The sequence below is a fragment of the Oncorhynchus gorbuscha genome, linkage group LG02 (genome assembly GCF_021184085.1).
Source record: "Oncorhynchus gorbuscha isolate QuinsamMale2020 ecotype Even-year linkage group LG02, OgorEven_v1.0, whole genome shotgun sequence".
Taxonomy (NCBI): Eukaryota; Metazoa; Chordata; class Actinopteri; order Salmoniformes; family Salmonidae; genus Oncorhynchus; species Oncorhynchus gorbuscha.
The window spans coordinates 18,697,928-18,716,063 of NC_060174.1; the positions used below are offsets into that span (position 1 = coordinate 18,697,928).

Here is an 18,136-nt window from a genome sequence, read left to right on the forward strand (position 1 = left end):
TATATAAGTACACATAAGTACACATGGGCTCCTGAGTGGTACAGTGCAAGTGAATCCAGGCTGTATCACATCCGGCCGTGATTGGGAGTGTCATAGGGCTGCACACAATTGGCCCAGCGTCGTCCAGGTTTGGTCGGGGTAGGCTGTCATTGTAATTAAGAATTTGTTCTTAAATGACTTGCCTAGTTACCAAAGGTAAAATAAAAAACTGGACGCAATGACGTCACAACTTTAAACAAAAAAAATAGAATGTTGAAATAAAATAAAATAAAGTGGTTGAAGTGTTTATATGACCCATTTAGTCAAAATCAAATAAAATTGTATTAGTCATGGGGACGACATCATCGATGCACTTATTGATGAAGCCAATGACTGATGTGATGTACTCCTCAATGTCATCGGAGGAATCCCGGAACGTATTCCAGTCTGTGCTGGAAAAACAGTCCTGTAGCTTAGCATCTGTTTCATCTGACCACTTTTTTTTATTGATCGAGTCAATGGTACTTCCTGCTTTAATTTGGCTTGTATGCCGGAATCAGGAGGATAGAATTATTGTCAGATTTGCCAAATGGAGGGTGTGGTAGAGCTTTGTACATGTTTCTGTGTGTAGACTAAAGGTGGTCCAGACTTTTTTCCCCTCTGGTTGCACATTTAACATTCTGATAGAAATTTGGTAAGACTGATTTAAGTTTCCCTGCATTAATGTTCCCGGCCACTAGGAGTGCCGCCTCTGGGTGAGCGTTTTCCTGTTTGCTTATGTGGAATACATTGATTGCGGTCTGAGTGCCAGCATCAGTCTGTGGTGGTATGTAAACAACTATGAAAAATATAGATGAAAATTCTCTATGTAGATAGTGTGGTCTACAGCTTATCATGAGATACTCTACCTCAGGCGAGCAAAACCTCAAGACTTCCTTAGATATCGTGCACAATACATGGGCCGCAGCCCCTTTTCTTACCAGACACCGCTGTTCTATCTTGCCGATACAGCGTATAACCAGCCAGCTATATATGTTGATAATGTTGTCGTCGTTCAGCCAAGACTCCGTGAAACATAAGATGTTACAGTTTGGAATGTTCCGTTGGTAGTTTACGCTTCCACGTAGGTCATCAATTGTATTTTCCAAAGATTGCACGTTTGCTAGCAGAATGGAAAGTAGTGGGGGTTTATTCGATTGCCTATGAGTTCTCAGAAGGCAGCCCGCCCTCCGGACCCTTTTACCCCACCTTCTCTTCACGCAAATGACGGGGTTCTGGGCCTTTTCCCGGGAAAGCAGTATATCATTCACATCGGGCTCGTCAGACTAGTTAAAGGAAAAAAAGGATTCTGCCAGTTTGTGGTGAGTAATCGCAGTCCTGATGTCCAGAAGTTATTTTTGGTCATAAGAGACGGTAGCAGCAACATTATGTACAAAATAAGTTTAAAAATAAGTTAAAAACAACGCAAAGAAACAAACAAAAAAACACAATTGGATAGGAACGTCAGCCTTCTTCTCCGGTGCCATCTGTATTCACAAATTGCACATTAATAAATTGACAACAGCCTGTATACCATGCCCACCTATCTGTTTCATGTCTCAGGTAGCCCGCAAAAGCCTGTGGATAGAATGCAATAACTGAATAATATTTGTCATAATCCTAACATGCTGACCAGACCGGACACATTGCGTGCGCAGGCGTCGCAAAATACATTTTGAAATCCATGTTATTCAATTATTGCACCCACACTGCTCGCTCGCTCGCGCGCGCCAACGAGCGTCTGCGATGCCAAGGGCTAAAATAGAAGTCCTTTCTATTTCTGATTCAGATCGCGCTGAAAGTCCTGTCTCTCCCATCTCCTCACTGTGTTATAGAAGCAGGTACTCACGTGCCATCTCCTCATTGGTTAAACCCACGTGGGTGATTGAAAGACAGACTGTTTTGCCGGTGGTCGTGGTAATACTATGAAAGTTTAGATGCCGATCACCATATAAGTTCAAAGATGAAAAAGCCTGGAAGGAGGAGAGATGATTAGAAACGATTCGGTTGGCTGTTTTATGTGTGGATTAATTGTCGAAGTAGAGGACCTTGTGCATTTCATGTAAAATAACAACTCAATGTTTATATCCCTGGACAAATTAGCTAGCAACAGCAAGCTAGCGAAATAGGACAAATTGGCTAGCAAGTGCAAGCTTACTAGTTAAATTGCCATTCATGTTTAACACTTTTCAACTTGTCCCCAAATTAATGTAATTGGTTCAGAGTTTGTTTTGATATTTTAATCTGCGTGTCGTGATTGCATTTGGTGTAGGGGGACAAAATACATTTATGCAGGACAGTGCACACGCACATCCGGTTTGGGTTCCATGTAATTCTCATGTGCCTAGGCCTACTTATCGCCAGAGTCTGTGCCATGGTGAAGCTTGAACTCATGTACTAAATCTGAAACAATATGATGGTGACATTTAAAATTGCTGTCATTCTTGAAAGTCAGGACAATCCTTGTCCTGCAAAGAAACATACTTTTTTATAGTTGAATAAATTGATTTTGCAAGCAGTAGCATTTTCGTGATGCCATCACTTGCCCCGCATCTTCTAAATTATACATTTTGAAAAACACTGTTTTCGTCATCAATTTTCACAATAAAGGAAGTTCGACAAAAGAAAATCCATCCCTGCCGAACTGATAAAATGTTAGTTGATCTTTAGAAAATGTATCTTACATCTGCCATTTTCAATAAGTCGCAATTATTTTTTTTGCCACATTGCTTATTTGTCAATGGAAACCTGCCTACTGTTTTTGCTAGCACTTGCCCCCAAAAAGTGTACCATCTGTGTTAACTTGGTTGAGTTTACAGATATACTGTAGGCCAACATCACTGACTGGGTAACTACCAATACTGGTGGTATCCCAGATTATAATTAATGTGTACGTTACCTATTAGCTAAAATGGGGAGAAGTCAGTCCATAAAAAAACGCTGCTCTGCCTTCTTAACAACACAATCAACAAGACAGGTCCTACAGGCCCTTGTTTTGTCGTACCTAGACCAGTGGACATGGCTAAACACGTATTATATTCAATAAATTAATATGCATTCTCATAAACTCTAAATTATCGACAGTTTAACAAACAATGTAGTAAAACAAGCTTATATTTTGTGTTCTGATGGGGTACAACAGTTTAACTAAGCTCACGGGATATTTAATAAATTATATAATTCAAAATAATTGGTAACGTAAACTCACCCCATTCCTTACAAATGTGCGCAACCGCAACATTCAAACGAGGCTACAAAGAAAACTAATGGGACTGTAGCGACTGTGTTGACGTCAAAATGAACTAGGTTTCTATTCAACCGTTGATCGACATGGTAATGGCTCTATAGTATTGGAGAAAAGTTTTAAAAAACTGACCCTCCGTTACATCTTGACGTGTTATGTCGTAATGTACAGCACGCATAAAGCAACTATTTCTGTCTATTTCTGTCACCAGGTGTAGCAATCCTTTAAAAAAAACAAGAAATGGACAGTGACGGGGGTAAGGGGGGATACCTAGTCATTTTTTTTCATCATCATTGCATGCCATCATCATTCTCAAAGCCGCTGTTTACTTCTAAGATCACTTTAGCACCGCCCTAAAAACCTGATTCGAATTCGACACAAACCTTCAAATAGGTATGTAATGACATTATATAAACTCTTTATAGTGTTTAATTTACATTTTAGAGGCGATAAGGTGATAAGTTGGACAGATCGAGTGGAAAAACACAATTTTGCCACACAACATCTCTCTTCTCACTATCACGCATTAGTTTCGCTTCCCTTTAATATTCATATGTGTAAACATACTGAATTGTAATTGGATGCATTTTACCGCCACATCATCCTGTGCTATGATTGGTGAAGACCACTCAAATGATTAGGTCATGGTCAGTTTGACCCTGGTTGGCGATACGTGAACATGCCAGTTATAGCTAGCTAATAAAGAGCTACGTTAAGAAATATACTGTAGTACTGCATTTTATTATTTTTGTACAAATTGTACAAAACAAGACATGGTGTCTGTAACAGTTGTTTTCCTCCCCTTTGACGAGGAGGAGTAGTAGGAAGGTTCGGAGGACCAATGGGCAGCGTGGTAAGTGTTCATGATATTTATTATAACTAAGAACACTAAAGAACAAAACAATAAAGCGACAACGAACGAAACGAAACAGTCCTGTACGGTGAATACACAAAACACAGAACAGAAAATAATCACCCACAACTCAAAGGAGAAACCAGGCTACCTAAGTATGGTTCTCAATCAGGGACAACGATTGACAGCTGCCTCTGATTGAGAACCATAACAGGCCAAACACAGAAATCCTAAATCATAGAAAAAAGAACAGACTGCCCACCCCAACTCACGCCCTGACCATACTAAAACAAAGACAAAGGAACTAAGGTCAGAACGTGACAGTACCCCCCCCCCCCCAAAGGTGCGGACTCCGGCCACAAAACCTGAACCTATAAGGGAGGGTCTGGGTGGTCGTCTTTCCCCGGTGGCGGCTCTGGCGCGTGACGTGGACCCCACTCCACCGTAGTCTTTGTCCACCTCTTAACCCGTCTCTGTGGCCTCTTTAGAGCTGCGACCCTCGCCGCCGACCTCGGACTAGGGACCCTAGCAACGGGTCCCGAATGGACGGGAGATTCCGGCAGCACCGGACAGGCGGGAGACTCCGGCAGCTCCGGAGTGAAGGGCGATTCCGGCAGCGCCGGAGTGACGCTTGATTCCGGCAGCTCCTGACTGACCGGCGGCTCTGGCAGCTCCTGACAGACGGGCGGCTCTGGCAGCTCAGGACAGACGGGCGGCTCTGGCAGCTCAGGACAGACGGGCGACTCTGGCAGCTCAGGACAGACGGGCGACTCTGGCAGCTCAGGACAGACGGGCGACTCTGGCAGCTCAGGACAGACGGGCGACACTGGCAGCTCAGGACAGACGGGCGACTCTGGCAGCACAGGACAGACTGGCGACTCATGCAGTTCAGGACAGACGGGCGACTCTGGCAGCTCAGGACAGACGGGCGATTCTGGCAGCTCTGGGCAGACGGGAGCACCTGTAGTGAGGAGACGGAGAGCCAGCCTGGTGCGGGGGGCTGCCACCAGAGGCCTGGTGCGTGGAAGAGGCACCGGATAGACCAGACCGTGGAGGCGCACTGGAGGTCTCGAGCACTGAGCCTGCACAACCCTACCTGGCTGGATACTCCCCGATGCCAGGCAAGTGTGGCGAGATGGAATGGACCGCACTGGGTTGTGCTGGCGAACCGGGGACACCATGCGTAGGGCTGGTGCCATGTACCCCGGCCCGAGGAGACGCACTGGATACCAAATGCGCTGAGCCGGCTTCATGGCACCTGGCTCGATGCCCACTCTAGCCCGGCCGATACGAGGCGCTGCGATGTAACGCACCGGGCTATGCCTGCGCACTGGGGACACAATTGTGGACGACATCCTTGTCTATGGTTGAACCAAAGAGGAGCACGACCAAAACCTCAGTGCGATGCTGCAAAGGTCCCGCGAGAGAGGAGTCCGGCTCATCCCCGAGAAGAGCACAGTCAGTGCTACAGAGGTCAGCTACTTCGGACATCTTCTCACAGCGACTGGAATCAAGCCAGATCCACAGAAGATCTTAGCCATACAAGAAATGGAGCCACCAAAGAACCATGCAAAGCTGGAAACAGTGCTTGGCATAATCAACTACATTAGCCAAGTTTGCACCCAGCCTCTCCAATGCTAATGCACCCCTGCGCCAACTGCTAAAGCAGTCGAGCGAGTTTCTCTGGGACAAGCAACACGACATTGCTTTCCAGAATGTGAAAGACTTGATCACGAGAGAACCAGGACCAATCCTTGCCTACTTACGATCCCAACAAAGAGCTCAGACTACAAGTGGACACGTCGAAGTATGGACTAGGTGCAGTGCTACTGCAAGAAGGAAAGCCCATCGGCTACGCATCCAAATCTCTCACAGACTGTGAAATCAACTACACTCAAATCGAAAAGGAGCTCTACGCCATTCTGTTCGGATGTAAACGTTTCCATCAGTACATATATGGATGACAAGTCATTGTGGAATCCAACCACAAGCCCCTTGAGTCAATTATGAGGAAACCACTAGCCGCAGCCCTGCCAAGGCTACAGAGAATGATCCTTCAACTACAGAAATACAACTTCACAATCACTCACCGTCCAGGCAAAGACATCTCTGTCGCAGACACACTCTCCAGGAAGTTTCTTACCTATAAGGACAGCAGACTAAGTGAAGGCATGGACATGCAAGTGCACACTGTGTATAGCAACTTACCAGTTATTGACACAAAACTGAAGGAGATCCAAGCAGAAACAGAAAAGGACTCGCAACTCGCACAGCTGAGGAAAGTCATACAGGATGAATGGCCTGAGGAGAGGAGAAAATGCCCTCAGAGCGTCTCAGAATTCTGGAACCATCGTGATGAACTATCACAGATCAACGGAATAATTTTCAAAGGAGAAGAAATAATTTTTCCTACCAGTCTCAGAGAAGAGATTTTGACAAAAGATCCATGCTAGACACATGGTCATGGTCAGTTTGATCCTGGTTGGCGATACGTGAACATGCCAGTTATAGCTAGCTAATAAAGAGCTACGTTAAGAAATATCCTATAGTACTGCATTTTATTATTTTGTGCAAAGTGTGCAAAACAAGACATTCCCCACCCGACCAGCAGAAACGGGCAGCGTTTAGGTCATGTAATTGATTCTGTTGGAAAGGGGAGAAATTGTCCTTTACAATGGTATTGACATTACAGTTGATCTGGAAGTATAACGTTTTTGTATAAAATAAGGGCAATTTTACGGACCAAGGCGATGTACGAGTTTACGTGAGTTTATGTTACACAGTATATCATTAATTGATGTATAGCATTATTGAGTTTATCACAAATTGATGTAGCAATCGCAGATTGCCACCTTTAATTAATACACGACATTTCTCATAGTCTAAGGTTGGGACTTTGGTTGACGAAGGCACTCAAAGCAGCAACATAAAATCTAACTGGCAGATAGAGGCCAATGTTCAGGAGCAAGTGCACTTACAACACCTAGCGCTCACGAGCAAGTGCATTTTTAAACTGATTTCCTGAGCAAAGGCAACACATGTTCCAGCCGTTCTGACAATAGGACGCAGGCAGAAAAGGTAATAGACAACGACTTTAATGTGCTCTGGAAATATGAAGATTCTCATTTTCTATGACTATGAATGGGTTTTATACTGTAAGTTTATCATACTAGAAATACAGATTCCATATTTGTTCGTTTGTAGGCATATTTTATATTAATCTAATAGCCTAATAATCTCGAAAAAGTCATTATTTGTGCCAGTTCAAAATTATACATGCGAACAAACAAATAAACTGCTTTTGGACGGTCCAATACAATTATAATAAAGTCATGCAGATCCTTAGGCTACCCAGAGAAAACTTGATGAATTAACAGCGCAATAGCTACTCGTGTATGAGACGTTTGTTTTATTACTGTGGCAAAGGCAAATGTGGTTATTATAAGAAAGTGTTAACCTATAAATTCACTGTTTGCTAAAATCTATTATAACAGCGAATTACCAGTCTGTGGTGGTCTTAAAACGGGCGTATTTTCAGATTGTGCATGACTGACTGGGACACTCCTATCCTGTTATTGCAATGAAGGAAAAACATTCACCAACACAGGAACTCTGACTCGCTCAAATGGATCAGTAGCTTATTATGTATTTGTAATAATTGTAGTTCTACAAGTACTTGAGCAGTGGGTGTGTAGACCTATTTTGTCTGTCAACATCTAGTCTTGGAAATCCCAGACCTATTTCAACAGCACTAAGTATGCATGTATGCAGCACTTTGTATGTCGAAACATTACCATTAAGCGTAATGACTTTTATACGTATTTTCCGGACGTTGACATCAAGTGTGTCTCAGGTGCTGAATGAAAGGTTAGAAGACATATTTTCTGGAAGTCGTAAATATGTCTTATATGGACATACAAAATGAACTATTTTCTGTACATTGAAAATATTTATTTTCCGGATATTGAAAATACGTATATTTCAGCCATTGATTGTATGGCCAAATTTCAACTGCTATACATTCTCAATGAAGTAAGCATTATATCACAAGCATACTTTGTCACGCCTCTTAATATGAAATAATAGCCAACTGAAGATTGCAACAAAATATTTGTTATTTCTCCTATTACATGCACTTATGCTAGATTTTTGAATTGCTTTGAAACTAGCAGCAATGATGTTCAAAATACTTTTAACGTACAGAATAAACCAGCAGACCACTTCAACTACAATAACTGTCACAGATAATATTTGTTTTTGACTGTGATATGGTGTGGTTTATCTACCTAAGTTGAATGCATTGACTTTAAGTCACTCTGGATAAAAGTGTCTGCCGATGTAAATGTAAAAACAAACACTTGCAAAGCATGCTGGGTATTATTCTAATGAGCTCGGCCTCAAAACAAGTACAAATTTGGTCGGTGCAGACCATATCCAAATCTGTCCGAATCATAGAAGTCTAGGCTGTTTCACAAGTTTGAACATCACGTCACAGTTTAGTACAGTAGAGCACAGTATAACACAGAAGAGTACAGTACAGTATGGTACAGTACAGTTTAATTCATTAGAGTACAGTAAAGTACAGTACAGTAGGGTACAGAATAGTTTAATTTAGAGTATAGTGCAGTACGGTACTGTACAGTAGAGTTTAATTCAGTAGAGGAGTATAGTTTAATTCAGTAGAGTACAGTTCAGTAGAGTACTTTAAAGTTAAGTAGGGTACAATACAGTACACTATACTTTACTGTACTCTAGTGTGCGCTACTGTATTGTACTGTACTTTTCTTTACTCTAATGTGTACTGTAATATACTCTGCTGTGCTGTACTGTACTGTATTTTGCTGTACTGTGCTGTCCAAACTTGCAAAACCTAAATGTCAATGATTGGTTTAGATTTGGTCCGGTTCGGACCAATGTTCGGTTAACATTTTTTTTATCACTGAGCAAATTTCGGGGCTGAGGAGTGCAAACTTGAAAGTTGTGAAAATTCAATGCAACTTCCGGCGTGCATTTACTGTGAACACTGAGGCTGTACCCACTTTAAGTTAGTTTTAACAGTGGTCATGTAGGCTACTGTGGATATTTGATCATAACGTAGGCCTACCATAGTGGCCTATCAACAAAAGCAATGGAGAAAATGCATCCCATAACATTTTAACATGGAAATAGCTGTTCTATCGTTCAGCCTACAGTAGCAGCCAATGTGTGGTGTTCAACGTATTCCATGAGACTTTTTGAAGAAAAACATGCAGGGCTTGACATTAACCTGTTTATCCACTTGTCCTTCAGACAAGGACGTGACTGAAAATATTGTGTTGTTTGATGCAAGAAACCACTTTACAAAATAAAATTCCTCATTAGTTCCATACCATTAATCGTCTGTTGAAAGAAGAGAGTCGTACCGAAATGCAGCGTGTTGGTTACTCATGACTTTAATGAAAGAAAACGCGGTACATGAAATAACTGATACTAAATACAAAAACAACAGAACGGAACGTGAAACTAATTACAGCCTATCTGGTGACTACAATACAGAGACAGGAACAATCACCCACGAAATACAAAGCAAAACTCAGGCTGCCTAAATACGGTTCCCAATCAGAGACAACGAGAATCACCTGACTGATTGAGAATCGCCTCAGGCAGCCAAGCCTGGCCTACACAAACATATAACAAAAACACAAAATACAATGACCAAGGCGTGACAATCAGACAAATTATGCTACCCTCTGCCTATTGGCTACTTAGCTTATTCACGCATGTCTCAATAGACAACACTTCCTCTTTAAGACAAAAAAAAATCTCTTTACCAAAGATGTCTAGAAATGACACATTTTGTGCTCTTGTAAGAAGCAATCACTCCCCCATTGCTGACTACAAATGATCCATACTTGGGCTAATAACTCACTAACTAGCAAAGGTTATGAGGAAATGTACAAATGTGCACACATCGCTACATGTAGCTCTCACTTTGATCTCAAAACAAGCGCATCTACTCACAACCACTCATGCTGTAAAAACAGTCCAGTTCAAAGTGAATGGCACAGATCCATACAGTGCATGCAATATGTATTCAGACCCCTTCCCTTGTTACATTGCAGCCTTATTCTAAAATGGATCAAATAATTTTTTCCCCTCATCAATCTACACACAATACCCCATAATGATAATGCAAAAACACGTTTTTAGAAATGTTTTGTTAATTTATAATAATAAAAAAACATTTTAAAAATACCTTATTTTCATAAGTATTCAGACCCTTTGCTATGAGACTCGAAATTGACCTCAGGTGCATCCTGTTTCCATTGATCATTCTTGAGCTGTTTCTGCAACTTGTTTGGAGTCCACCTGTGGTAAATTAAATTGATTGGACATGATTTGGAAAGGCACACACCTGTCTATATAAGGTCCCACGGTGAACAGTGCATGTCAGAGCAAAAACCAAGCCATGAGGTCGAAGGAATTGTCCGTAGACCCCAAATGTATGCCGGACCGGATGTCTGTGGACGTCTCGGAACGTCTACGATTGGTTCAAATCAATGTCCTTGGGTTATTGATGCGGGAGGCAACCTGTCTGCATTGGTGGAAAAAGTAGTCAATTGTCATAATTGAGCAAAAGTAAATGCTATACATCAAATTCATTATATCAAGCAAATCAGATGGCACAATTAATTTTTTTACATTTCTATTTATTTATAGACAGACAGGGTCAGTATTTGTGTTTAGTAAGTCCTCCAGATCAGAGGCAGTAGGGATGACAACACGTTATATTGATAGGTTTGTGAATTGGACCATAATTATGTCCTGCCTGAGCATTCAAAATGTAACAAGTACTTTTTGGTGTCAGGGAAATGTACGGGTATACATATCCCCATTAGCCGACGCCACTGGGATCCACTGGGATCCGACACATAACGAAAAATACTTTACAATTTACATACACTACCATTCCAGAGTTTGGGATCACTTAGAAATGTCCTTGTTTTTGAAAAAAAAGCACATTTTTTGTCCATTAAAAGAACATCAAATTGATCAGAAATACAGTGTAGACATTGTTAATGTTGTAAATGACTAATGTAGCTGGCAACGGCTCATTCTTTATGGAATATCTACATAGGAGTACAGAGTCCCATTATCAGCAACCGTCACTCCTTTGTTCCAATGCCACATTGTTAGCTAGTCCAAGTTTATCATTTTAAATGGCTAATTGATGATTAGACAACCCTTTTGCAATTATGTTAGCACAGCTGAAATCTGTCAGTCTGATTAAAGAAGCAATAAAACTGGCCTTTAGACTAGTTGAGTATCTGCAGCATCAGCATTTGTGGGTTCGATTACAGGCTCAAAATGGCCAGGAAGAAAATTTCCTTCTGAAACTCGTGAGTCTATTCTTGTTCTGAGAAATGAAGGCTATTCCATGCGAGAAATTGTCAAGACACTGAAGATTACATACAACGATGTGTACTACTCCCTTCACAGAACAGCGCAAACAGGCTCTAACCAGCATAGAAAGAGGAGTGGGAGGCCCCAGTGCACAATTGAGCAAGAGGACAACTACATTATAGTGTCTAGTTTGAGAAACAGACGCCTCACAAGTCCTCAACTGGCAGCTTCATTAAATAGTACCTTCAAAACACCAGTTTCAACATCAACAGTGAAGAGGTGACTACAGGATGCTAGCATGTTGTTAAACAAGTTTTCTGCAGACATATTTTGGGCATGCAACTGCAAAAATGGTTTTGGCTTTAAGTTAACACTGTGTCATCTAAAATAGTTATTTGTACGGGGGACATATCATACAGCAGTGGTTCCCAACTCCGGTGTTCGAGTACACCCAACAGGACCGAAGTTGGGAACATCTGTTTACAGTAAACACACCAGCGTGTCACACACACACATGTAAAGTGTCCTCTGTAATTATTTGTTGTTGTTTTGGCGATGTATCCAGCACTTTGGATTTGAAATGATACGACTGAAGTTAAAATGCAGACTGTCAGCATTAATTTGAGGGTAATTCCATCCATATCGGGTAAACCGTTTGGAACCTACAGCACTTTTTGTACATAGTCACCCCATTTTAGGGGACCAAAAGTATTGGGACAAATTCACTTATTTTAATTTTTTATTTTACCTTTATTTAACTAGGCAAGTCAGTTAAGAACAAATTCTTATTTTCAATGACGGCCTAGGAACAGTGGGTTAACTGCCTGTTCAGGGGAAGAACGACAGATTTGTACCTTGAACTTTGAACTTGCAACCTTCCGGTTACTAGTCCAACGCTCTAACCACTAGGCTACCCTGCCGCCTCCTATTTGTGTATGAAAGTAGTCAAAAGTTTAGTATTTGGTCCCATATTCCTGGCACACAATGATTACATCAAGCTTTTGACTCTACAAACGTGTTGGATGCATATGCACTTTGTTTTGGATAATATTGTTATGTTCCCCAGCAAGAAAACCAAATAACGTCACTCAAACAGAAAGGGGAACTAACAAAGAAAGACTGACAACCAAAATGGAACAGGTGGGGTTTTAGGAGGGGTTCTGAAAGACGCTCATGGGTGTGTCCACTGAAAGTGGACAAGCAACAACAACTGGAACCTAAAATACAGCCATATTTGCCTAAGAAGAAGCAAACAGAATAAAAACCCACACCAATCTTAAAGACAGCAAGCAAACCAAAAAGTGGCACAAAGCAAAAACAGGACAGATCAGATAAAAGATTGTTTGTCTAGAAATCAAAATGGGGAGAGCCAACTAAAGGTGTTAACCCTGCACATTTCTCAAGGCAACTGAGCACTGGGCCAGCCACTCTTAAATGTCTCCTGTGCCAACACAGGTGAAACCTCGTTCCGACTAACGAGATGGACTACCCAGCACAGGTAAATACATACTGACTAACGAGATAACACCAGTCGGTGCGCCCTACTTCTCATGCGCTAGTCCAACCTCAAAACATATATAGAAAAACCAAATCCTGTCAAACTTATTTACAATAAAAGTGACTCCAAAATTACACAATACATTATTACCATTAATCTGGTTTTGGCACAAAATAATCTGAAACACAACCAAAACAAAAAGCAAATGCATCCAACAAGTTGGTGGAATCACAAGCTTGATATAATAGTTGAGTGCTAGGAATATGGGACCAAATACTAAACTTTTGACTATTTTAACACACATAAGTGACCTTGTCTCAATACTTTTGGTCCCCCTAAAATGGGGGGAAATGTACAAAAAGTGCTGTAATTTATAAACAGTTCACCTGATTTTTACAATTTATTTAACCAGGCAAGTCAGTTAAGAACAAATTCTTATTTACAATGACTGCCTACCCCAGCCAAACCTGGACGACGCTGAACCAATTGTGAACCACCCTATGGGACTCCCAATCATGGCCAGATGTGATACAGCCTGAATTCAAACCAGGGACTGTAGTGACGCCTCTTGCACTCAGATGCAGTACCTTAAACCGCTGCGCCACTCAGGAGCCCATGGATGAAAATATCTTCAAATTAAAACTGCCAGTCTGCAATTTAACCTCATAGTCAGAGTGCTGGAGTACTGAGCCAAAACAACAACAAAATGTGTCACTGTTCCAGTAATTACAGAGGGCACTTAATCTCTGGCCCACATTGTACCTTTAATGCCTTGTTTTTTCTCATTACAGAGCAACAAAAATGAGAAGGTTGTCTCGTTTGCTTGAGTCAACAGCTTTACTTGTGATCAGCATTCTGTGCTTGGTCATAATTTTTATTAAAGAGGACATTCGTCCTAAAAAACCCTCAAACCATTTCCAGATAAACAGGAGGGAATCAACCTATCAAAACAGACCTCAGAAACCAACCAGTGAGAGTGCAGGCGTTTCTACCTGGGGCCATTGTGAACGGAATGAGTCTGCGGCCAATGTGTCAGGGTTTTCCTCTCTGCCAGTTCACATCCAAGACTTCCTTTTCTACCGTCACTGCCGCCACTTCCCAATTCTGCTGGATGTACCTGATAAATGTGGAGGCCCTCACAAGTCTGCTGACGTCTTTCTTCTGCTGGTCATAAAAAGCTCACCTGCGAATTATGACCGCCGTGAGGTACTACGGAAAACCTGGGCCAAGGAGAGACTGCAGAATGGAGTCTGGATTCACAGGATTTTTCTCTCGGGAACAACAGGCACAGGCTTTGAGAAGCGCAAGCTAAATAAGCTTCTACGACTGGAGAACCGTGAGCATAATGACATCTTGCAGTGGGACTTCAACGACTCCTTCTTCAACCTCACCCTGAAGCAGATTTTGTTCTTAGAATGGATGGACAAGAACTGCCGCCAGGCCCGATTTCTCCTCAACGGTGACGATGATATCTTCGCCAACACAGATAACATGGTGGACTACCTTCAGAGTCTAAAAGACAATGATGGTGACAAGCACCTTTTTGCAGGTCATCTAATCCGCTATGTAGGACCCATTAGAGAGTCAGGGAGCAAATACTATGTCCCAGTCCAGGTTCAAGAGTCAGACTCATATCCCCCTTACTGTGGGGGAGGGGGCTTCCTGCTCTCTGGAAACACAGCTATGGTCATTTACAAAATGACCCATACCATTCCCATTTTGCCAATTGATGATGTCTACATGGGAATGTGTCTGGAAAAGGCTGGTCTTGGGCCAGAGTCCCATTTCGGAGTCAGGACTGCCGGACTTCATGTCCCCTCCCAAAACGTGGACACTTACGATCCTTGTTATTACAGGGAAATCATTTTAGTACACAGATTTCTGCCTCATCAGATATATATTATGTGGCACGGAATACATGAACCTAACTTGAGATGTAGTAATTCGCAAGGTTCTCTTTAGCCATCTGTCCTGTTGAAATCAGTTGCCTGTTGAGGTTTGTTTTTCCAGTCTTTTTTTTCCAAACATGTGTGATGTCTGAAAGTTGTTTTTGTTGTTGTAAATACAGACTAATTTTAAGATGTAAATTATGGGATTGATTGCTTCTTCTGTGTATGTACATAGAAATGATCAAAGTTTATATAATGTATTGTTTTAAGTCAGTATCACTTCTTTCCATTTAATAAATGAAAACATGCATATTAAAAAATATATATATATGATATTGATTCTATATCAAACGCTAATAAAATAAAATGCATCTTTGATTTTTGCCATGTGTATGGCTTTAGCTCATTCTGGCGATTGTTGTTAAGTAATTGAGGTAAATATTATTGAGTATATGTATATGTTTATAAAGTATATGTTTTTATTGTTCATAAACCCACCGGACCACAAATAAGCCATATTTCACAATAATTTCCACTGCAGATCACCATAAACAATGGATTTCGTGAATTCATATTTTATTTAACCAGGCAAGTCAGTTCTTATTTACAATGACAGCCTACCCCAGCCAAACCCAGATGACGCTGGGCAAATTATGCGCTGCCCTATAGGATTCCCAATCAAGGCAGGATGTGATACCCCTGCGCCACTCGGGAGCCTACTCAGAATCTGTCATCCTTTTCTCTTCAGTACTTCAGCTGTAGCCACACATTTTAACATTTATAGTATGAAAGTAATACTATTATTACATAAACCAAGTAGAGACATGGGATGGTAGGTAACCTTGTGGTTAGAGCATTGGGCCAGTAAACGAAAGTTTGCTGGATTGAATCCCTGAGCTGACGAGGTAAGAATCTGTTGTTCTGCCCCTGAACAAGGCAGTTAACCCACTTTTCCCCGGTAGGCTGTCATTGTAAATAAGAATCTGTTCTTAATGGACTTGCCTAGTTAAATAAAACAACTTTTGGAAGCATACAAACAACATTCTGTTATTACAAGTGCCTGATACTGTATTGGCAAAGGGGGATACTTAGTCATTTGTTCAACTGAAATGTGTCTTCCACATTTATCCCAACCCCTCTGAATCAGAGAGGTGCGGGAGGCTGCCTTAATCGACAGTGCCCGGGGAAGTGGGTTAACTGTAATTCTGCTCAGGGGTAGAACGACAGATTTTTGTCAGCACAGGTATTTGATTCAGCAACCTTTTGGTTACTGGCCCAACACTCTAACCACTAGGCTACATACTGTACCTCCCCATATTGAGAATAGAATAAGTGTAGTATAAGTGTAGAAAGGGAACTGACGTACAGTAGGCGGTATCTTTTCAACGGACACAAGTTTTGTATTTCTGTGGATGTTTGGACAATGATGGATCTATCTATATTTGACAGCTGACATTATTATTAAAGTAAACGATTCACAACACATTCTTGATTAATCATTTTCTTAACATTTTTCACTTGTGTAACTACAATGCCTCAGGAATCCCCCACCACCCGCTAAACTCAGAACAATCCTGCCCAACTTGCACAGTGGATGATTACATGGGCTGCTTTATATAATTAACATTTCATTATTTCTTTTCCATATTTTCTCATTGTTTCTGTGATCAAAAAATACAATTAACATTTAAATGTTCCGTGTAGTATTTTAATATTTTGATACTTTGTGCAAGGAAATTGATAAGCATTAAAAACTTTGTGGATGGAGCCTCCTGAGTGGCGGAGCGGTCTAAGACACTGCATCACAGATGCTGGTTCGAGACCCGTGCCGGTCGTGACCGGGAGATCCATGAGACGACGAAAAACTGGCCCGGCATCGTCCGAGTTAGGGGAGGGTTTGGCCGGCCGGGATATCCTTGTCCCATCAAGTGTATGGTGTTTCCTCTGACACAAAATATTTTTTTTGTGGATCGGTATAATTTGTATGTATAAAATTTACGGCCCGATGTACTTGGGCCAATTCTGGGCAATCATTCATTTTGATTCCGGGCCGAGTCTAACACCCGATTCAATCAGTTCCGGCTGCTTCTGGGCCGCTTCCTCATTGCTAGCTGTGTGACGATTGGGCAGGAAATGTTTGTGGTCGACTTCAAAATAAAAACGTTAGACAATAAATTATTTGTCAAATCAAATCAATCAAATCAAACTTAATTTGTTCCATGCGCCGAATACAAGTATAGACCTTACTGTGAAATGCATACTTACGAGCCCTTAACCAACAGTGCAGTTCAAGAAGAGTTAAGAAAAATACTTAACAAATAAACTATAGTAAAAAATAATACAAAGTAACACAATAACAATAATGAGGCTATATACAGGGGGTACCGGTACCGAGTCAGTGTGTGAGGGTACAGGTTAGAGGTCATTTGGACATGTAGGTAAGGGTGAAGTCACTATGCATAGATAATAAACAGCGAGTAGCAGCTATCTTCAAAACAAATGGGGGGGGGGGGGGGTCAATGGGCATTTGATTAATTGTTCAGCAGTCTTATGGCTTGGGCGAAGAAGCTGTTAAGGAGCCTCTTGGTCCTAGACTTGGTGCTCCAGTACGCTTACCGTGCGGCAGCAGAGAAAACAGTCTATGACTTGGGTGACTGGAGTCTCTGACAATTTTATGGGCTTTCCTCTGACACTGCCTATTATATAGGTCCTGGATGGAAGGAAGCTTGGCCCCAGTGATGTACTGGGCCGTATGCGTTAACCTCTGTAGCGCCTTACTGTCAGATGCCGAGAAGTTGCCATACCAGTCGGTGATGCAACTGGCAGGATGTTCTAGATGGTGCAGCTGTAGAACCTTTTGAGGATCTGGGGACCCATGCCAAATCTTTTCAGTCTCCTGAGGGGGAAAAGGTTTTGTCGTGCCCTCTTCACGACTGTCTTGATGTGTTTGGACCATGATAGATCGTAGGTGATGTGGACTCCAAGGAACTTGAAGCTCTAGACCTGCTTCACTACAGCCACGTCGATGTGCTCGGCACCTACTTTTCACATAGGCCAGGATTATTTCCTGTGTAACAATGTTTTTGTTGCAAATTGCGTTGGTGGTATTGATTTATTTGTAATAATTTTTGTAAAAAAATGTATATATTCCTATTCCCTTACTAATCATTGTTCCTGTTCCGTTATTTATGTCCTAGTACAAAGCACTCTCACACTGATACGGAGCAATTTATCAGATACGGTGTTCTATG

General features: G+C 41.7%; 1 protein-coding gene across 2 annotated transcripts; it reads left to right on the forward strand.

Moving 5' to 3' along the window:
- The first annotated feature begins 7,048 nt into the window (after positions 1 to 7,048).
- LOC123998437 (N-acetyllactosaminide beta-1,3-N-acetylglucosaminyltransferase 3-like) lies at positions 7,049 to 16,368 on the forward strand. Of its 2 annotated transcripts, none has more exons than XM_046303501.1 (2): positions 7,049 to 7,193; positions 13,788 to 16,368. In XM_046303501.1, the coding sequence occupies exon 2, from the start codon at positions 13,798 to 13,800 to the stop codon at positions 14,956 to 14,958; it is 1,161 nt and encodes a 386-aa protein (XP_046159457.1). In that variant the 5' UTR covers positions 7,049 to 7,193; positions 13,788 to 13,797; the 3' UTR covers positions 14,959 to 16,368. The 2 variants fall into 2 exon arrangements, with proteins under 2 accessions (XP_046159457.1, XP_046159456.1); XM_046303500.1 differs by lacking the exon at positions 7,049 to 7,193 and adding an exon at positions 7,242 to 7,270.
- Positions 16,369 to 18,136: the final 1,768 nt, after the last annotated feature.